General features: G+C 34.8%; 1 protein-coding gene and 1 pseudogene across 1 annotated transcript; one reads left to right on the top strand and one right to left on the bottom strand.

Moving 5' to 3' along the window:
- Positions 1-969: 969 nt before the first annotated feature.
- On the bottom strand, positions 970-2256 carry LOC149236575 (uncharacterized). Its single transcript, XM_089368959.1, has one exon. It carries the CDS (start codon positions 2254-2256, stop codon positions 970-972), a length of 1287 nt encoding a protein of 428 aa, XP_089225085.1.
- A 6003-nt stretch (positions 2257-8259) lies between these two features.
- Positions 8260-8697, top strand: LOC149236574 (peroxidase 5 pseudogene; annotated as a pseudogene).
- Positions 8698-23030: the final 14333 nt, after the last annotated feature.

Below are 23030 nucleotides of genomic sequence, written 5' to 3'. Positions count from 1 at the left end.
AAGCCACTGACGAAAATTTCATGATATCCCACAAAATCCTACGACCAGCGTGCTTTCATTGGGAACCACACTAAAGGCTAAATCTACAAGGAGAGATTTAAGTTGTTTTAGTTATTAATTAATAATATTGTTATTTTTCATTTTTAAAGGTTATATTAAAATTTAGGATGTGAGAATGTTATTATTTTTAAAAATATATTGTAAATATAATTTTTTTTTTTTATTTTAAAAATAATTTAATTTTGGAAAATCTATATTTCCAAATTTTTCCAATATTTTTTTCCCATGGAAAAAGTAGTAATTTTTATTAATATATAAGAAATTACATTTTGTAGATGCCGAGGCATATGCATATGGAGGCAAGATTGCCTGTCAAGATACATGAAACTGTCCAGATAAGATATGAAAGCTTAAACGCTAATCTCTATTACTCCACGCAGGGAGTCTGTTATCAACCATATTGTGTCTAAGCTTCCCTCAACAGGAAGGGAGAAAAAAGTCCAAAATTGTATCGTCTCTGCGCAGAAAGAGATATACTATTTACCAAAACCAAAACTTTCATATATACAAACCATTAAAGTAGATATAAGAAAAGCATAATTTATACAATAAAATCAGAAAATATTGGGCTTATAGCCCAATTTGTCCATGTTCTACAAAAGGTCTATGGTAGTATTGATGGTAGGTACCATCGATTTCCTCCTGTATCAGCCAGTCATTGTCCTGTAAATGCGCTGCCTCTTTTGAAAGTTGATCTGCCTCCGTGTTTTGTTCCCTGTAAATATGTTGACAGACAAAGGAGTGAAAAGAGGATATCAATCTGCGAGCTTCTCCTAGAATATGCCTCAAAGTATATGCATTACAAAGAGATGCATTAAAATATTGGGCTTATAGCCCAATTTGTCCATGTTCTACAAAAGGTCTGTGGTAGTATTGATGGTAGGTACCATTGATTTCCTCCTGTATCATCTAGTCATTGTCCTGTAAATGCGCTGCCTCTTTTGAAAGTTGATCTGCCTCCGTGTTTTGTTCCCTGTAAATATGTCGACAGACAAAGGAGTGAAAAGAGGATATCAATCTGCGAGCTTCTCCTAGAATATGCCTCAAAGTATATGCATTACAAAGAGATGCATTGTTGAGCCAGTTACACACGATTTTGGAATCACCAAACAACTGAAGATGACTGCAATGTTGTTCTAAGGCGAAATATATGAGATGTTTTGTTGTATAGAGTTCAGCAAAATTGTTAGTACCCTTGCCCAGGTTAATTTGGATTTTGAATATGTGAGTATCATTCAGGTAAAGAATGGATCCGCCACCACATCCTGCCTCCTGTGCAAAAGCATCAAAATATGCCGACGGTTTAGATTTGTCTATGATTTCAGGTATGATGGTGCGAGGAGGGGCTATGTTATCGTCCTCAGGAAGGAGATCATAATCAACGATGGTATGAAGCAGAATAGAAGGCCAATGGGGGTCCTTGAGGTTGAATATGGAGTGGTTTCTAGCAATCCATATAGCCCAGCAGGCTAGAAGGGGCATGTTCCTGGATTTTCCCTTGTGGACTTGGCACCAAGAATTCCAAGCATCCTGAATGTTGTGACCATGCCAGGCTTTTAGGGATGGGTAGTGTGCAGTGATACAGTTCCAATACTCTTTAGAGGATGGGCAACTTAAGAAGAGGTGTTCGGTATTCTCTTCATCAAGTCGACAAAGATGACACCGAAAAGGGCCATGAAAGGATCTTTTCATGAGATTGGCACCTGTAGGGATCTTGTCAAAGAGAATGTTCCACAATAATAGGCGGGTACAAGGGGCGGCCTTGAGTTTCCAAAGTGATCTCCAGTTCGGGTCGATGGTCTGAGACTTAAAGGGATCCATGAGTTTAATGTATCCTTCTTTAGGGGAGTATGTTCCGCTCTTTGCGAATGCCCATATAACCTCATCCGGTTCATCTGTCAGGTGGATATGCGCCTGAGTGAGAGCTTCAATGTATTGCTGCCAGTCAAGTCGCCATTGCTCGGGGATGTCCAAGTCATGAGCCGATTTCCAAGCCTGCTGTAGAAAGGTAGAATTATTTCGATCTCTTATGTGCTTAATGTGGGTGATTCCCCTGCTATTTAGGTACCTGATCAAGTTAGCTGGTAATCTGTGAGCATTACCACAGCCTACCCATGGATCCATGCCAATACGAACTGCATTTCCTTCATTAATTCTCCATGTGATACCTTGTCGCAGTAGAGGTAGTGCATTCATCATCGCCTTTCAAACGAAATTTTTCCAATATTATATTTTAAGGAGTCGAATTTTTTCCATATCAATTCGAATTCGAATTCTTATTCGCATTCAAATTCGATAACCATGCTATTTATAACTTAAAACTCACATACCTAAATTTTTTATGTTAATGATATCATTGTCAGGTATATTCTCAGACCTGCAAATCATTAACATGTCAGGTATATTGTCAGGTTACATTGTCAGGTATATTCTCAGACCTGCAAATCATTAACATGTCAATGCTAGTAGATGCTAATAATGGTTGAGCAAAAGCATATGTCGAGTAAAATCATGTTTGTGTTGTTTGGGCGAATGCAGGATGTTGAAATCGTAATTTCAACGCAGCGGCAACATCGCCAGAAAACGTTAAGCTACCCACCTGGAACTTCTCGGACCAGCTTTCCGATGAAGGAATAATCCGGCAAGGAGCTCCGAGAAAATATGGAGCTGACACGTGGTTCACCACTGAAGTAACGCAACGTCATTTTCTCGGGCGTTAAAGTTGGGCAGCAAACTGCCTTCCGATATCCACTCCAGCCGTCCGATCTCCTTGCGTGTTGTCAGTCGTCGATCTCTTGAAGGTGCACGGGCCTGCATCAAATCAAAGCTATTGCGTGGAGTGTTCGATTTTTGGGTTGACCGCCGTAGAAGAAAGGACATGAAGTTTAATGCTGCTACGTAGATTTTGGTGGCCTTCTTTAATTTTGGTTATGGGCATATGTCCCATATGGTATAAGTTTTATGTTTTTTTTACGACACGTAAAGTTTTTTTTATGTGTGTTAGTTGTATGTTTTTAATAGGCATGTTTTGTATTAAAGTTTCACATGTATATGAGCCACGTGAAATGTGCTCTACGTTTTTTTTGGGAGTGTTGACTTTCTTTTATGTATGGCACATGGGAGGAAAACACAACTGGTGTTCGCAGCAGCGTGGAGAACCAGAGGATGTATGCACAACAGTGCAAAAATGTCTTTTGTAATGTTTTTGTGAGGCATAGTAAAACAGAGGTGTAAGAAAAACCATGTGTGGTTTTGCAAGTGCATAAAGGAAATGGTGGAGTGATTTTTGTAAGCCTGTGTAAATTTCTTTTACAGCAGTAAACATATGTAAATTTTTATATTACAGCAGTAAGTTGTTTTTCACACCAGTGAATGTAAATGAAGGTTTTACAGCAGTAAATGTTAATGAGAATTTTTCAGCAGTGTAAATTCTCATATGGAGACAGAGAGTGAATGTTTCTTTTGTTTTAATGAATAGAAATCTTTTATGGTGGTGAAATACTCTGTCTCTCAGTGAAATTTTTTTTGAGTCTCTCTGTGCATAAAAGATCCTGGAGTCAAAGAAGAGAGCATTGTCTCTGTGTTTAAATTGAATCTTGGTTTTTGGTATTTTTCCCCATGAAAAATACCCAACAGTGGTATCAGAGCTAGTCCAGGCTCTTTGATGGTGACAGAGCAGGTTCATGCTCTTTGAAGACTCAAAGAAGCTGAAGGAAGGTGCTGTTGCAGCAGTCAAACTTCTCCAGCAGTGTGAAGACTCAGCCAAAGGGATTCAGGTATTTCTCAAGTTTTTGAGTTATTGTTGAAGTAACAGTCAGTGATTTAAAAGACACAGTCAAGTATTTAAAGCCTAGATAAGAATGGCAAGGTCAAAGAAGAAAGCCTCTAGGCCTGTTAAAAATGTGTCTCCCTCCTCTACTAAACTAGAAGGCAATCCATTAGAATACATTTTATTTGAAACCCCAAAGTTTGATGGAAACTTTGATGTATGGGAAATAATGATGAGGGCTTTCCTAATGTCTGAGGGGATTGAAGTCTGGGAGTCAGTGATTGATGACAGCAAGATGGATAAAGAATCCATGGAGTATGATGCACAAGCAGCAAAACTAATCTTGGATGGACTCCCTGATTCTGTGAAGAGGAATCTTGGAAAATATACATCAGCAAAGGAGATATGGGACAGACTGCATGACCTTCATGCAAAGGGAGCACTGACCATGACAATGAGTCAAGAAGAACCCATCATAGAAGCTGAGAATGAAAAGCTTGACCTCATCAAGCTTCAGGTAAGAGAAAGGGATGAAGAGCTTGCCAAGCTTAAGAAGGAGCTTGACCAATGCAAAAAGAAACATCATGAAGAAGTCATATCCATGACAAATCAGCTGAATGAAGCAAAGAAGCAGGCAGATGCTTTGACAATTCAACTTGAACAAAGACACATGAGAGTGAATAAGCTTGTAGAAGAGATTGGACAGTACAAGGTAGAGGTCTCCTCCCTTAAGTCCGAACTACAAGAAGCCAAGAAGCAGGCACAAGGAGCTGAAAAGAAAATAGAGAGCAGTCAAGAAAAAGATGAAGAAATCTCCGAAATGAAGTCAGAGATTATCTCCTTCAAAATAGTAGCAGCTGAAGCTACTCGTAGCAAGGAAGAAATTGAGGAACAACTTGCAAAGAAGAATAAGGAGTGTGAAAGATTGGAAGAAGAGGTTGTCCTCCTCAAGAAGAAGGTTGAAGGGATGAACAAGATCATGAAGAGCTCTCAAGCTTTGGATGACATGCTCAGCTATCACAGATCTCCATTTGATAAATCAGGACTTGGGTATGTAGCTGAACCCTCAAACAAGGATGAGGATGCTTTAAGCAAAGGAGATGTGAAGAAGCTAGAAAGAGATGGTGATGCTCCTAGTTCCAGCAAAGGCAAGGAGAAAAATGAAGGCTGCAATAGAAGAGATCCTGCTCCAAGAAGAAAACCATCTCCAAGAAGAAATGTAGCTGATGGCAAAGAGGCAAGATGCAATGGTCATCATCAAAGGATCTCAAGGCAGCAAAGCTTCAGAAGTGCATCAAGAAAACCTCCATCTCCCAGGTACCAAAGTTCATTTTATGGTTATTGTTATGCTTGCTCAAACTTTGGTCATATGGCAAAAGACTGTAGAGCATTTCATGGAGATAAATGTTGTGGTCTTCGACAACCTCCAAGAAACAATTTTAGAAGAAATCATGAAATGTCATTCATGAACAATGTTGAATGTTTCAAGTGTCATAACATCGGGCATATGGCACGTGACTGTAACTTGACATGGGCTCTTACACAAACTAGACCCATGCAAAAGAAGAAAGTTACACAAGTATGGAGAAGGAAGGAAAGACAACATGAAAACCCCTTGAACTCCCCAGAGGATCTAAATTTGTTTTGAGAAGAGTCTGCCAAAAGAAGACAAGCATACACTAAAGGGGAGCTTGAATTTTTTGTTTGTTTGTTTGCTGAACTGTATTAACAGTCATTTGTTGATGGAGGATGTATTGCAGCGCAGCAGTTGCAAATGAAATTTTTGTTAATCCCTCTAAAAGGTAATATGCAACAGTGATGAAATCAACAATGTTTTTGCTTTGTGTTTATGCAATATGCACAGAAATGCATAAAGAAGAAAAGATGGCAGCGCTGAAATGTAAAGAGCAGCAGCGAGATAAGAGAAAAATGCAGAGCATGGAGACCCTCACAGCAGTGGGAAGACAAAATACAAAACAGCAGTTTGGAATTTTTTTTGGAGCACATGGATTAGAATGAACAGTAGTTTAAATTTTTTTTGTGGTGCACATGCATTGAAATGCATTGCAATGGAATGTAGTTTTCCTTCTATGTAATGTGAGAGAATATACTGACAGCAGAGTGAGTATAATACACAGCAGATGGAAATGTTTTGCATTGGGAATGAAAATGCAAAGCAGTGAGAAGAAAATGAGAAGAAGGCAAAAACGCAGCAGAGCGTAAATGGCCAGTGGCTGAGAATGCAATGAAATTCTTTCACACAACAGTAAAAAAAATGTAATGTTTTTTTTTTATGCAATGCAGCATGCAAAGAAATGCATAAAGAAAAACAGGGACAGCAGATTTTTAATGCACATGGGTGAATGAGAATGTGTGTGGCAGCAGAAAGCCAAAGGAATTCCACAGTAGTGCATTGTGTAATTAAAAAAAATGAAGACTAAGATTGTGTGAAGCAAGGGTGCATAAGAAAAGGTAGCAGCCTGTGTTATTTTTTGTGGAGAATGAAGTGCCAAGAGTATGGGCACACAGCAGTATGATGAAACAAAAGGCAGCGACAGTGCAAATTGCAGAGGCAATGCAGCAGCAAGAAGTTATGGACAGCAGCATGATGGCAAGAAGGAGAAGCACACAACAATGCAAATAAAAAATGCAGCAGCAAGAAGTTTTGAACAACAGCACATGCAAAAGAAATTTTCCTTACAGCAGTAAAGGTAAATGTAATGAATTTGTTGTTTATTGAATTGAAATGCAATATATGCAACAGCAGTGAGTGTAAGAAATGTTTACACACAGCAGTGTAAATTTGTAAATTGGGACAGTGTAGTTGTTCCAGAAAAGACAGAGTATTTTATCTTTGAAAAGTGCACAAGCAGTGCAAGTGTAGACACAGCAGTGTGAGGTAGACACAGTAAAGAAGATGGCACAACAGTGCAGCAGAGAACATACAGCAGCATAAAAGAACAATGTAATGAGTTTGCACACACAGCAGTGCAATGATTGTTTGTTTTTGAAACTGCATGTAAAGCAGTGTCTGTTTGTAATCCCTCTATTAAAGAGGAAGGTGCTTTTCAGCACAGTGTCATGGTGAATCCCTCAGTCAAGAGGAAGATGCTTTTCAGCATAGTGTGGTAAATCCCTCTATCAAGAGGATGATGCTTTTCAGCATAGTCACAGGTGAATCCCTCTGTCATGAGGAAGGTGCTCTTAAGCACAGTTTCAGGTTAATCCCTCTATTAAGAGGAAGACAACTTTGTTTGTTTATGAACTGCATCAGAAGCAGTTGGGGAATCCCTCTACGAGAGGAAGAGTCTGGGTATGACCGAATGCCCAGCTGTTGAAATTAAAGGGGAGTGTTAAAATCGTAATTTCAACGCAGCGGCAACATCGCCAGAAAACGTTAAGCTACCCGCCTGGAACTTCTCGGACCAGCTTTTCGATGAAGGAATAATCCGGCAAGGAGCTCCGAGAAAATATGGAGCTGACACGTGGTTCACCACTGAAGTAATGCAACGTCATTTTCTCGGGCGTTAAAGTTGGGCAGCAAACTGCCTTCTGATATCCACTCCAGCCGTCCGATCTCCTTGCGTGTTGTCAGTCGTCGATCTCTTGAAGGTGCACGGGCCTGCATCAAATCAAAGCTATTGCGTGGAGTGTTCGATTTTTGGGTTGACCGCCGTAGAAGAAAGGACATGAAGTTTAATGCTGCTACGTAGATTTTGGTGGCCTTCTTTAATTTTGGTTATGGGCATATGTCCCATATGGTATAAGTTTTATGTTTTTTTTACGGCACGTAAAGTTTTTTTTATGTGTGTTAGTTGTATGTTTTTAATAGGCATGTTTTGTATTAAAGTTTCACATGTATATGAGCCACGTGAAATGTGCTCTACGTTTTTTTTTGGGAGTGTTGACTTTCTTTTATGTATGGCACATGGGAGGAAAACACAACTGGTGTTCGCAGCAGCGTGGAGAACCAGAGGATGTATGCACAGCAGTGCAAAAATGTCTTTTGTAATGTTTTTGTGAGGCATAGTAAAACGGAGGTGTAAGAAAAACCATGTGTGGTTTTGCAAGTGCATAAAGGAAATGGTGGAGCGATTTTTGTAAGCCTGTGTAAATTTCTTTTACAGCAGTAAACATATGTAAATTTTTATATTACAGCAGTAAGTTGTTTTTCACACCAGTGAATGTAAATGAAGGTTTTACAGCAGTAAATGTTAATGGGAATTTTTTAGCAGTGTAAATTCTCATATGGAGACCGAGAGTGAATGTTTATTTTGTTTTAATGAATAGAAATCTTTTATGGTGGTGAAATACTCTGTCTCTCAGTGAAATTTTTTTTGAGTCTCTCTGTGCATAAAAGATCCTGGAGTCAAAGAAGAGAGCATTGTCTCTGTGTTTAAATTGAATCTTGGTTTTTGGTATTTTTCCCCATGAAAAATACCCAACACAGGAGCACACACAATTGGTGTCTCCCATTGCACTTCATTAGTAGTAGGCTCTACACTTTCAACGGCAACAATACGACGGATCCGTCCCTTGATCCGACATATGCTCAGATACTGAAGCAGAGCTGTCCCCAAGGCAGCCCCAGCAACGCCAACACGACCGTGGTCATGGATCCTCAAACGCCACTCATCCTGGACAACTTGTATTACAACGACGTTGTAGCTAAGCGTGGCCTGTTTACATCGGATGCAACGCTGCTTACAGATCCAAACACCAAATCCAGTGTGACTGCAAACTCGGGCCTTAACTTGGTCGGATGGCAGAAAAAATTTGCTGCCGCAATGATAAAAATGGGAGATATTAATGTATTGACTGGCAACCAGGGAGGAGTGCACGCCAACTGCAGGATTGCCAACAGTTAAAACATATTGGAAATTTCGTTTTCGTTAGCTTAAAATTTGCAAGTTTTGCTTTTCTTCGATTAAATTACAAGTGTTTCTTTTCGCAGCGTGTATTGGCTGCTACGTTTCTTTTCATTTTCATAAAATAATAAATTATCGCAAGAATTCTTTTATCAATTTTCATTTTCATAAAATAATAAATTATCGTAAGAATTCTTTTATCAATTTTGGGTGCCACCATTTTATAAATTTTTATACCTATAATATTTATCAATTTTGGGTGCCAGCATTTTATAATTTTTCATACCTATAATGGTTAATTTTTATACTTATAATTTTATATCTATAACCTTTATCAATTTTGGGTCCCAGCATTTTATAATGGTTAAATTTTATACTTATAATTGTTATTGGAATTGGGTATTTTAATGATTTTCTTAATTAAATATTTTTATGAATAATTTAAATTTAAACATACCAATATATGAAAATGGGTATTTTAATAATTTTCTTAATTGAAAGTTTTTATAGATCACTTAAAATGAATGACTTAAATTTAAACATATTAGTATATTCTCTCCTCTCAGCTCATTATATCAATAGATAAAATTTATATCGCTAAATTTCTTTTATATTTAAATCATATGTTTGAACTATACTTCATTAATTTTTTACAAAACACCATTAAAAATTTAATGTACAAGTAATTTATCACAGCTTATAAAGAATAGAATAATTTAACACCACTTATAAAGATAAGAGACATTTAATTAAAAACTAAAAACGTTAAAACCTATAATATTGAAACATGGCTGCATTAAAATGGTATATTAATAAGCGTCACACTTGTAAATATGCGCCTTTCAAAAACCCACTTAGATTCATTAATCCTCATTGATTGTAATTTGATTGTGATTTGATAAAACTGTCTGCGCAACTACAAATATATAATAATCATTATATTTTTACCAATATTAATATGTTTTTGATTTTTTATTATATTTTTACCCATATTAATATGTCTTTGATTTTTTTGGAATTAAAAGGAAAAATTTATAATAGTTGTTTAACCAATATTAATATAATTTTGATTTCTGAAAAATGAGTATAAAATTATGATAGTAATTTTACTTTTGAAGATATAATATTGGTTATAAGTTTTAAGTTTAATAGTCGTAAACAATGATTTAAATAATGAGTGAACAAGATCAACTTGATTGATGTTAAGCCAAGTTCTCACAATCAAAGGTTTAAACAATGAACTAAGGAGAGAGGGATGTGAGAGGATAAGATTTTATTGGTTACATATTTTAGATGTTTTATTTTTTTTAGGTATGTTTTTCAATCAATTTAATCTAAAAATTGGTAAAAAAAATTGTAATTACAAATTTTAGTTATTGAGATTGCACAATTAAAGTGTCCCAAGGGTTTTTAAGGATGGAAATCAATTTATGCATAGAAAATATGAATTAAATAATTTAGAATTGTGATTTATCAAAAATTATGTTGCAAAATTATTTTAATATGATTTGAAAAAGTGTAAAACATAAAACATTTAGACTTGTCTCTTATTGGTCTCTTAAATTAATTGAATATCAATTGGTCTCGTTTTTTCAAATTAATTGAATATCAATTGGTCTCATCTTTTTATTCTCGCCATGTGATTTGATACCTCTTATAAATTTGATATTTCCAATTTTCGTCTCACTATATTTATAGCTATTTAAAAGTTGAATACAAAAATGTAAGTTTTTAAGAATAAAGTTGAAATATTAAAAAATGGAGAGTAAAGACATTGTCAATTGGGGTTATCTTTTGGGAAAAATGGTTGTTATCTTCCTCACCTAAGTTCAATTCCCAATGAGTTACATGATGATGAAGCATATGGTTGTAATGTTGTATTGACCCTCAATAGTTTTTCCAATTACTTATATCTCTATGAAATTACAATAAAATAATGTTTTCTGTAATATTCAAAAAATTAAAAATTATTCATAAAACGATTGCCTTTGTTTGACTCTTTTCTCTTTCTATTTGTTCTATAGACAATTTTTTCACATGGGTAGCAACACATTATCTTTGGTCAAAGCATTTTGTGTCATTTACATTTAAAGCATCATTTACATTTAAAGCATCTACAAGATATCTATAACAGGAAAAACAATTTGACATTCCTTGGATAAGAGGAAAAACAATCTGACGTTCCTTGAAAAATTAATGCTGTTAAGTGTAATAAAATTCAAATAATGTTTGGTGTTTTTTAAAAATAATTCAATCAATGTTTGGTGTTTACTTTTATAGTAATAGTAGAGGAATCATATTGGAAATTAAATATTTGACCATTTCCCATGTTAAGTTTATTCCCAATAGGATTATCTAATATGTTGCTCGACATAACATCATCATTTGTGTTGAAATGAAACTAACTTGGAAGGATGATTCGTAGATGTTGTAAATATGGAAGGAACAAAGGTGTCTCATCGTGGGTAATTTATATATGGAAGTGGATAAAGAATAGAAAAGAATGGCATGTAGTATTGCCCAAATAGACATCATTTAATTTCCATTCTCCCACTAGTGTTAAGAGTAAATTTGTTGTCTCTCTCATATTTATAGTCTTCAAAGGACTAGCTTTAAACCCCAAGCCTTTTGTAGATCTTCGATAGAATAAATCTATATTGCAAATTCTCCAAAGCTCAAAAAAAATAATATCAAATGGAGATTTTGGTCATAGTTGAGAGAAATGGACATTGATTAAAGACATGACTTTGTATAGACTAATTAGATATGATGCTACATAGAGTGCTCGGTCATTTACTATTTTCTCCTCTTGCCACCTATAGATTATTACCATACAACTATTTATATAAGAAAATTTTCAAATTGTAACATTGATGTTATATGATCTATTGTTGTAAAATCATCCCTATAAATTATTCTTAATCACTAGAAGCTGTAAAAATTCCTGAAACTTTATATATTAATTTAATTTTCATAAATTTTGTAAATATTGTGTTTTGTTAATGAGGGCTTTGGTTGGTTGGTAAAGTGGGTGTATTGTTTTTCCCTTCAAATACCCTCAAAAACATGTTCACCTCTCATAGATTGTCTTGATTTGATTATATAACAAGGTTATTCCCTGTAGTAGGAATATCTTCTTAAAAGATAAAAAATATTTTGCAACATATAAACTCTACACTCGATTCGGTTTTCCATTATGAGGTAGGCTACTATTAAGATGATATTGAATCTGTATCTGTTTATGTTAGATTTGAATCCTTGGTTTTACGTTTAAATTTGGAATTTGTTCGATGATACAGAAATATGGTCATGCCTTTATCGACGAGAATTTGTATATGGTTTCTCAATGTTTAGGTTGGTTTGTTTTCTATTTTGTAGTGTAGGCGTGAGGACTCCCATTGGATTTTATAGGATTGAGGCCCAAATATTCCCCATTCTTTTCTTAGGGTCAAGAAACGATTTGAATTTGATGAATGTGAGTGTAATTTTGGAAAAAATAATTGGAGTCATTGATATATGTCGATGAGGGACTAAAAATGACCAAACATGCTATTTGCACAGGCCCTCATCCGTATTATCTCTTTCCATATACGTAGGGCCATTGTGAAGACGTTTGGTAGTACTATGCGGGAAGATTTCCTTGCTCCTCTTTCAAGCAATATCCCCATGAGTACAAGCAATCTGGTGATGGTCAATAGTGACCTTTTTAGTAAGATGAAGATTAGAGGTGTATTGTGAAATAAGTATATTAATGTCTAGTAAATTAGTATAAAACTAGGTTAAAGGGATTTAAAGAATTCATTAAATACCAAATTGCAATATAGGAATGCAAATATATTTCATAGGTCAAACAAAAAAAGGTGGGCCTATGTTAACAATTACAAGCTAAAAAAAATCACAACAATTTTGTTCACTAAAACTATTTATATGATTTTTGTTGAAGATAACTCAAATAGGTGTTAACCATATCATCGCATGGATTATAGGCCCACTACACATTTCAAATATGGGTCAACTTCAAGGTCATTGTCACATAGGTTATACAACCATTTTTTTTTAATTATGCAACCATTGCATGATTTACCTTTCTTTTAATATGCCTTCTTGTCTATTAAATTGTAAAAGATTCCTCGAATCCACAATCAAGTTAAGTTCAATTGGTACAGGGTACCTTAGCTAGAGTCTAAGCATAGGTGGTTAATATGGTTTCAATGATACTCAGAAATGGAGTTCATGAGTGTACTGGGTGGCACATTATTCGTTGCCTCTCGAATTGTGAATCACAAGTATATTGGGAAGCACATTGTTTGTTGGCTCCTGAATGGTGAATCAAAAGTGTATTGGGAGGCATGTTGTTTGTTGACAGTGGTGAATCTGTAGATGTGGAATCTTAGCACCCTCATGGGATGGGAGACTTGATCTCATACTTTGTTGTAGTACTGCTGAGTTGGATAGCTTTAATGAGAACTATTTTGATGGAATGTTATGTGAGCCAATAGAGATATTTTAAAGCACCATGGTAATTGAAGAATGAGTAATGGTTCTAGCCTAATAAGTCCTCATCATATAACTAAATTGATAAAGCACCAAGGAAACAAGGAAAAGAAAACCCCCCACTCCCCTATTGCTAACAAGTACGCAAAGCTCCTGTGACAAAACTTGGGAGTGAAAATGACAACCAGGTCAGAAGAGGGGGTCAGGTGGTTACCCTTACCGCCAAGAAGAGGATTTGACCATCGTCGAATTGACGGAAATAAATCTTTGACCATGGTCATCGAAGAATGAGTAATGGTTATAGCCTAATAAGTCCTCATCATAGAGCTAAATTGATAAAGCACCAAGGCAACAAGGAAAAGCAAACCCCCCACTCCCCCATTGCTAACAAGTATGAAAAGATGCTGCGACAAAACTTGAGAGTGAAAATGACAACTAGGTCACAAGAGGGGGTCAGATGGTTACCCTTACCGCCAAGAAGAGGATTTGATTGTCGTTGGATTGACGAAAATAAATCTTTGACCATGGTCATTGAAGAATGAGTAATGGTTGTAGCCTAATAAGTCCTCATCGTAGAGCTAAATTGATAAAGCACCAAGGCAATAAGGAAAAGCAAACCCCCCACTCCCCCATTGCTAACAAGTATGCAAAGCTCCCGCTACAAAACTTGAGAGTGCAAATGACAACTAGGTCAGAAGAGGGGGTCAGGTGGTTACCCTTACCGCCAAGAAGAGGATTTGACTATCGTCGAATTGATGGAAATAAATCTTTGACCATGGTCATTGAAGAATGAGTAATGGTTTTAGCCTAATAAGTCCTCATCATAGAGCTAAATTGATAAAGCACCAAGGCAACAAGGAAAAGCAAACCCCCCACTCCCCCATTGCTAACAAGTATTCAAAGCTCCTGCGATAGAACTTGAGAGTGCAAATGAAAACTAGGTCAGAAGAGGGGGTCAGGTGGTTACCCTTACCGCCAAGAAGAGGATTTGATTGTCGTTGGATTGACGGAAATAAATATTTGATTGTTCCTTTCGAATCATTCATGTGGGTAAGGTGTGGTGTGTGCCCAGGAGACTTTCTATTTATTACACCAAGACCCATAGTTAATATATTCATAATGTCTCTAAGTCGAAAGTCGTAGAAGGTGGGCATAACAAAGTTTAAAAAACAAAAAACCATATATAAGACATAAATTTAACATTGACATCTCTTTAAATTAATGTTGAAAACATTAGGCAACACCATTACCACTACTTTGTTCAGAATCTTTAGCATGGAAAATATTCTTGGCCTATGTCGGGGCATGGCAAATACCATTCCATAGTCGATAGTTGAAGGAATACCATGTCATAGTCGATAGTTGAAGACAGATGAAAAGTGCAATCCATATCGACAGTGACTAAGGAATACAGGGGGAGGGTTCTGTAATCAACACAGTACATAAGATAGAAATGAGGAGTTTTGTCTATCTGTGAGTATTTAAAAAATAACTCAACTCCTCAACCAACAACCTTGTTAAAAAATTAGTATTTTAACATTTCAGTTTGATACAAATTAGCGCGTCGTCATTCCATACGAAGGCAACATATAGAACAGTGTTAAGATATATCGATGGTGCACGTGTCGTTAGTTTGTGCATGACACTTTCAACAATAAAAGATGGGCAAACTTGTTTAAGTGAATGAGTTTGGAGGATATTATGGCCTACTCACATGATTACAATATCTGTTTCTGCCCACCCAAGTTATCAATATTAAACTGAAGTCATGAATGAAGTCATCCATATATTAAAAAAACACACATATATAACCTGTGCAAAGCTGTTCCCACCAAAGTTAATAATCTCAAATTCAAGTGATGAAAATATCTATCTGTAAACATTAAACGTTTCCTTTTTATCTATAGATTAGATATTTCCTTTTAAAGAGCCCATGAGCATTTAATGATTCTGTCTCCCAGGGTTGGAATTTGACGGGCATTTTTCCTGTCATGAGGCATTTCACCCGTAAAATACGTTTTAAATTTTTAAATGACCATTTAAGGTGAAGTGTTCTGAAATGTGAAGAACGTATTTTTGACTAGTTAATTTTTTTGAAAAACATTATTAATACCTTATCTCGCACCATTCCATTAGCCGAAGATTTTTTCTCTGGGAAAGGATATACTATAGTTTCGGGATGGTAATGTTGATCAAATAAGGAATGGTCTGGTCAGCAAACCAACATTAACTTGGAATCTTTCCCTGGATGATTTGCGAGATCTGTGCATGGTCTCCCTGTATTTCCTCTTTCATCTTCGGATTCCAACAGTAGCAAACCCAACGAATGTGGGCTTGTTTTCTTTGTACAATCGAGTTCATGAATCAATCTAAGTGTTGTTGCGTGTAATGGTAGAATTCTTCAATTCTTTGATCAACGGAGACTGTAAAACTATTGACACACTGCATGATAGTTTGATTAGAAAAAACTTCTTCAAACTCATTGGCCTCTGAAGCTAATGTACCTGGTCCCTTGCAAAAATCTTGCAACACAAAATCTGTTGAAGAATCGCATGGAGGCAAAATTAGACTACAGTATAGAGACGATAGCTCATTCAAATCTGGCAAATTTTGGCTAAAAGAGCTGCATCCGCTCCAAGATAATAGTAATATGGAGATCTCTCCAATGCTAACAACGACAAAGATATGGTAAAAATTCTACTTTCTTGAAAAAATTAAGGACATTTTGCCCGGTAAAATGCCCTATGATTGGGAAAATTACCAAATTCCAACCTTGTTGAAGGAAAACAGTGGGGCACGAGAGAATAGAATGAAGTGGTGGTTGTATGCAAGTTGGGTTTCGAACTTTCCATGAAACCAGGTATGTTATAACTTATAAGAATAGCCCTGAAACCAAATGCTAATATAGTAGAGGCATTTTGTATGAGTCTGAAGATTCTTCGTGCAGGCGTGGGTTCTTAGTATCAAGAAGTAAAACAATTGACCCAAATTAATATCATTATTGCTGGCATTTCTTGTTCCATGAATTCCTTGGGTTTTTTTTAATATTCTATTGACTCCATTGGTTATGCGTGCATTTACTTATAATTTACCTATCCATTATCATTGTTGCCCTTAATTATAGATTTGAATTACTACAAATTTAGTTCATATATTTTTAATGCTTAGAAGAAGGGAACTATCCACAATGATTTGTATCATCTTTTAACAAATTTTTGTTTTTGCACATTGTGGGCAACAGTGAAGCCCTCTATAACTGTTGTAGACTCTATTGCTTGATCACCTGACTAATCATGGCACACCCATTGCTTTAAATACAATTGCACGACAACTCTGTTGTAGAAATTCTACTTTGCAATGCTTGGATATATGCTTCACATTTATTTTTCCAAGGACGACTCTATTGCTTGATTACCTCACTAATCATGGGACACCCATTTCTTTAAATACAATTGCAGGACAACTCTGTTGTAGAGATTCTACTTTGCAATGCATGGATATATGCCTTCACATTTATTTTTCCAAGGAGGAACCTTGTTCGAGTTCTCAATTTCTGATGGCCTCAATATTCCAGTACTCATTCTTTTATAAGTATATAGATATATATCAAATTTTTATAATCCCATACCGTAAAATAATTAGTTATAGTTGTTCTACCATATTCTCGCAGATTTTTAGCTTGCACTTTATTGGTAAATGGAGAGTGGAACACTCTACAATTGTTGCAGACTTTGTTTCTTAATCATCTCTCTAATCATGGATACTAATTTTCTTATAAATAATTGTAAGATAACTTTGTTTCAAAAATTCTATTTTGCAAGTTTTGGTTATACTTCTCCACATTTACTTTTGCAATAGTGAACCTTATTTCAATTTTCTATTTATGGTAGGCCACTTTTGCATTGGTAAACCTGGTTTAAGTTCTCAATTTATGGTAAGCTACAACATTCATAGACCCATGCTTCTATATATATAGAGATAGATATTGATTTTTGATAATTCAATATCGGTAAAAAAAATTAATCACCATAATTGGTGAATAATTTAGGGCTCATTATCCATCTTCTTTTCCATTTGAAAACATTGTGAATAGATTTATTGTTAGTAAATATATTATGAGTTGAACCCAAACAAAAATGGGTAACTCACGCAAACCCCACTACATCAGTCATCCACCATCCCTCACATCTCGGTCTTGACTACTCGAGCTATTGAGTTGTTAATATTGGAAACATTGATTGCCATCTTGAGATCAAAATTGTGCACTTTGGCTTCTTGTTACTGTGTCACGTTTATCTCTTTGGTGTTGAAGAAATCAATTGTAAAAAAAATAATGTAGATTTACAATAATAATGTAGATATGTTACCTTGGGATTTTTTTTGACAAAACCATCTAGAAATTGCTTTGTTTGGCTCTTTTTATGCTTTGGCAATTATTACAAATAGAAGCTATAAACTTGTATATATATATATATATATATATATATATAAAATGTATTTTACTCCTAGGCTTTACATTTTTAGTCTCTCTATTTGATTTTGTGCCACAAGTATTGTAAGATTTAAATTTTTCATGGGTAAAACTATTTAGGCCCCTTTTGACCTTGATTGATTTGTTGATGTGACTTGAGGTGCATGTTATATATGAATGTTCTGGCATGTCCAGGTCAAGGACAATAAGTTACGGAGATTTTATTGTTATTGTTCATGAAATTTCAAACTAAAATTCATGATTCAATAAATCTTTTCTATGTTATGGTCATTTTGTTTTTTTGCTTATAATAAATATGTGAAAATTTTTAACATATTTGTAATATTGAAGGGTAATATTTTAATCAAATATTCATTGGTGAAGGGTTAATTTATTATTAAGACGTCACTTTTGAAGGGGAAATTTTTAAACATAACCTTTCTTGATGGGCAGCATAAAAACGCAAAACGTAAAAAAAAAATTGTCTGACTGGTGTCTCCTCATGCGTGTGATGTAGTAATTGTCGATGCATTTTCCTTGGAGGCGTGGGATGTGGGATCTTAAATGCATAATGGAGCCTTTTCATATAAACTGTGAGTTGTACATTGGCCGTAGCTTCGTTTCTATTTTTGTAGTAGGACTTTTCAAAACTATTTTTTCCTGTGGACCTCTATTTTTGTTGTCACGAGGATGCTCAAATTCGTGCGTTGCATGGTACACTGAGGTGAGAAAGCCCAGCCTACAGTAATACAGATGGTGAATAATTGTGTAGTGTTGTGATCAACGGGCGAGCCTTGATGCCTTATCTGAGGGCTAGGTTAGGGCATTGAAGGTGTAGTTTTGATAATGGTTTCTCTTGAATCCTCTAGAATGCCTCCTCGATTCTGCTTCCAGTGGATATATTTTGTGAATAGTCTAAGCAGGCGGCGAAATTGCCCGAAAATGGATGACGTTCAGCAAAAATTCGGACTGCGGCAACTGAGTCTGGCGACTTGAAAAAGAATCAGCGGCTGGTTGTCGTATGACAGACTGTCAGGGACCATCACCCAAAATAAAAACATAATTAAAAAGTCAAAATGTTGTGCTCTTTTTCCTTTAAAATGGAAATAATGCAAATATAAGGGATAAACACTTCATGTGGAGTGAGAGATTAAATTTGACCTGTCCCCCTTCCCATCACAAAAAAAATTATGACGTTTTTATTTTTAAACTGCCTTTTATATGACTTTTAATATTAGTTTTTACCGGTTTTATCTAACTTCTACAAATTATATTCATAATTACTCTCAGATAAAAATAGTAAATGTAGATATTGTTGCAACTAAATTAAACAATAAAATTTAACAAAATAGAAATTGAAATACACATACCATGTTTTTCATTTAAGTCACTTCAATGTCAATCTCATTAAAAGAACACTATTTGTGAAATGAGTTTCAAACAAAAAAACATAATGTGCATGAACTTTGTAAATGTTCAAAAAATACATTCATTATCATCATGTAAATGGACTAAATTTTGGATAGTTCGTGTAGGCCACGGAACGTGAGATATAATAGACCATCCAAAAATCCTTTCAATAGAAAGTTGATTCCTTTTTTTTAAGATATTTTTTGATATATAATATCTATATAATAAAAACAAATTAATTAGATATACATGAATTTCAATTCATCAATTAAAAACATATTAAAAAATTAATAACTTAATAAATTACCAAAAAAAATCATCTTCAAACAAAGGTGTCAATCTCATGTTTTTTTAAAATCTCATGGTTAAAATATAAGTTTCATTTAAAAAATAAATAAAAATAAAAAATAAGTTAAACAAAATGAAAAGATCCTATAAAAATCAAGGCTTTTAATAATCCAAGCTTTAACCCGGATTGTAACAATTTGGTAATACCATCCATGTCAAAGACCAAATTCACACTATTAAATTATAAATTATAAGAGACTTCAAAATATGCAAATTTAAAGGTGTCCTTTAGAACTCATTAGAAAAAATTATGAGTGTAGCATAGCATCAAAGAGCCATGAACTTACCCCCAAATACATCATTTAAGACCTCAAAATGAATCCAAAAAGTTTTAGACACCAATTCTTCAAACTATAGATATTATCAACAAAATTTCTCTTATAAATTCAATCCTTCAATTTTTTCACTCTTAAAACATCCAGATAAATGACATAATATAATGATCCTACTTTAATCATATATACCATTCAAATAAATTTTCATTTATATATATTTTTTAATTAATATAAATTGTATTTGTTATTAAATTTTATTATAAATTTAATTTATTTGTTATTAAATTTTATAAATGAAATCTAATAACAAATAAATTTTATTTTGATTAAAAAAAGGTAAATGAAATTTTATTTGAATGATATATATGATTAGAGTAAGATCATTATATTATTTTTCATCTATCTTGATGTTTTAAGAGTGAAAAGATTAAGGGACTGAATTTATAAGAGTAATTTTGTTGATAATATCTATAGTTTGAGGAATTGGTGTCTCAAACTTTTTGAAGCAATTTTGAGATCTTAAAAGATGTTTTTTTGAGGTAAGTGCATGGCGCTTTGATGCTATGCTACACTCGTAGTTATTTCCAATGATGCAAGAAAAATGTTAATTTGATATGCAAGCCTATGTGTGTCTAGTTGTTGTGATTGAACAACATAATTCATAAGAATTCCACCCTCACTCATGGAAAATGGGCTACCCACATGAACACTATGAAGAAGACTATAAAAGAGTCGAAGTAGTAAGTCTAATTGAGGGTTGAAAGAGTTAAACATGAGTAAAACATAACCCCTAGTTAGCTTTAGGGATGCATAATAACGAGGTGGCCAGGAAGAAAAAGGTTTCATTCATTTTGATTTTTTTGTTTTACAATAAAGCATAACCAAATATTATAGCAATGAAGCTTTAGTATCTACAACAACCTAAATAACTCCACATACAATGTCTTTTCCCTTGTACTTGCATTATTTCTATTTAAAAAGGAAAAGAACACAATATTTTCACTTTTTAATTGTGTTTTATCCACATATATTATACTCATAATAATGATATATGATTGTATTTTTTTCTTTATATTTTTCATATTTTATCAATTTCATATATTTAAAAAATATTTATTAATAAATTTAAAATTTAAATTTAAAAATCAATATAAATATGACAACATATGCAAATGTATCTCTGTAAAATAAAGTTTAAACAAGTTAATAAACCTACAATTTTGAATACAATTATTTTGCGTAAAGTGTTGAAATAGATTTGATATGTGTTACTATATATTTTTCAAAAGAGCCTCAAGGTAAAAATAAAATTAGAATTGTTTGAAGCTTTATACATAAAAATAAATTCTCGAACCAATTTTGTGAGATTTTTCAACACAGGTTAAAAATGTGACTCTTGTGAAACTTTATACACAGAAAGTAATTCTGCAACCAACTCTATGCACTTAAAGAATTCGCTAAATATGCAAAAACAAAGAGTATTAAACCAATAGTTCACTATTACATTATTTCTTGCTAGACATTGTTAGTGTTAGAAAAGAATTCGCTAAATATGCAATAAAATGGAGTATTAAACTAATACTTCAAACTGGGACATTGTTTCTTGCTTTATTAGTCCTTGTCACAGGCTAGGGAGGGACTATAATAATTGATATGATGCTCACTAACATTAATTGACCTGTTTAAGATTCTCAATAACCAAAGTTTTAAGACCATCAACATATTTTTCATAGCGAATTTTTTTTTGCCATCTTATTTGGCCTCTTCCTGAGACAGGGAGGCCAGAACCATATGTTATTTTCATGTTTCTTTGATATGTTTCTCTGGAATTTTCAATTGTGAAACTAATGCTGACATTAACTCATTTCGATTAAATGTTTGGGTTATTTAGATATGTTAGTGATATATATGTTAGGGACACACACATTGCATGCAACCAGACCAGATACCACATGGCTTACTACGTGTACTGCCTTCGTGTCTGTGATACATGTTTTTCCCTCGTGTCTAGTCCTTGTCCTTCATTGGCACCTCCTACTTCTTTTGTTGGCTTTACTTCTTTTGCTGGGTTTTGCTCTTGCTGGCTATGATGTGGGATATTCCCAGAGACTGACTATGATGTGGGATATTTGCAGAGACTGTAAGCGGAATATGGGTGAGAAATTGAAAGGTACCTCATTTTTATTTTGTTGGCTTTTGTTGTTGCTGGGGAAGAACACAACTAATTTCCTTTGGATATTTCAAGTCTTTGCTTGTGTGGTGCATGAATAGTGATACGCCTATGTTTGGGCGCGATTTTTTACCCTCCTAGCTTCCACCTATGCGAGGCAGGGAAACGTGCAAGACAGAGAAACGTATATGGGAAAGCAGCTATGCGAGAATGATAATGGACCAAAACCAAAGCTCGTTAAGGAGCAAGAAGGATTTTTCGTGTACCTTCACATGCATATAAGGTTCTGAGGGCTTCGCCACATGCCTTGCTCTTTGGTTTTGAGGGCTCTGCCTCCTGCCCTGCCCTTGTTCCGGTAAGTATAAAGGTATGTGTGCTTCCCTTATTTCTGGAATGTGCCTGCCTTTTGTTTGATTATGGAGGCTGCATCCATACATTCACAATGCAGACATACATCATAAGAAAATGTCAGAATTGCATTTAACTCACCGGCATTATAAAATAGTGCTAGAGACTGCATAAATGTAAGCAATCTAATCGTTTATTCTTAGAACAATAGCTTCAAAGATTATTTTGGTGACATTATCCTAAGCTCTACAATGCAATGCAATGTCCTTACAATGGATTGGCGACACTACAGTCAGGTTTTGGAGTTTACCTGAGCGTCCTTACAATGGATTTGTGAAACTACAGTCGAGTTTTGGAGTTTACCTGAGCGGTTGGAGCCCTTACAATGGAATTTTGACACACAATCAGGTTTTGGAGTTTACCAATTTTCTCAATAGCCATCGCACAAAGTTTTTTCACTTCATTGCCAGAGGAAAGCCTACTGACAATGCCACGAGCCATGGATGAAGATATCCCATTTATAGGTCTCACCTCGTCTTCAAGTTTTCTTGCTACCCTGAGCACAATGTCAGTAAAGACAGGTCCCAGAGACTTATGCCCAAGCCTCATTACCCTTCTCTTAAAAGGACCAACCGGGACCTTGCTTTCACCGTCTACTTACTTCCTTTTCACCCAATCGATTCTAGCCCTTACTATTGCTGAAGCCTGGAATAGCAAAAGCATAGGCACTATCGCCGTGAACCTTTCACTCCTACCTTCCATTTCTAAAAGTGAGCAAGCAGGTGCTCAACCTAAAAGCCATTGATCCCATCAAGTT

The sequence above is a fragment of the Pinus tabuliformis genome, chromosome 8 (assembly GCF_031772625.1).
Source record: "Pinus tabuliformis cultivar Carrire ecotype Pingquan chromosome 8, CPIR1, whole genome shotgun sequence".
NCBI classification, from domain to species: Eukaryota; Viridiplantae; Streptophyta; class Pinopsida; order Pinales; family Pinaceae; genus Pinus; species Pinus tabuliformis.
Note: the sequence above shows the minus strand (reverse complement) of the source record. Positions and strands in the feature narration are given on the sequence as shown.

Coding starts and splice junctions, on each gene's coding strand:
- LOC149236575 (XM_089368959.1), bottom strand. CDS start 2,256: ATGAATGCACTACCTCTACTGCGACAAGGTATCACATGGAGAATTAAT.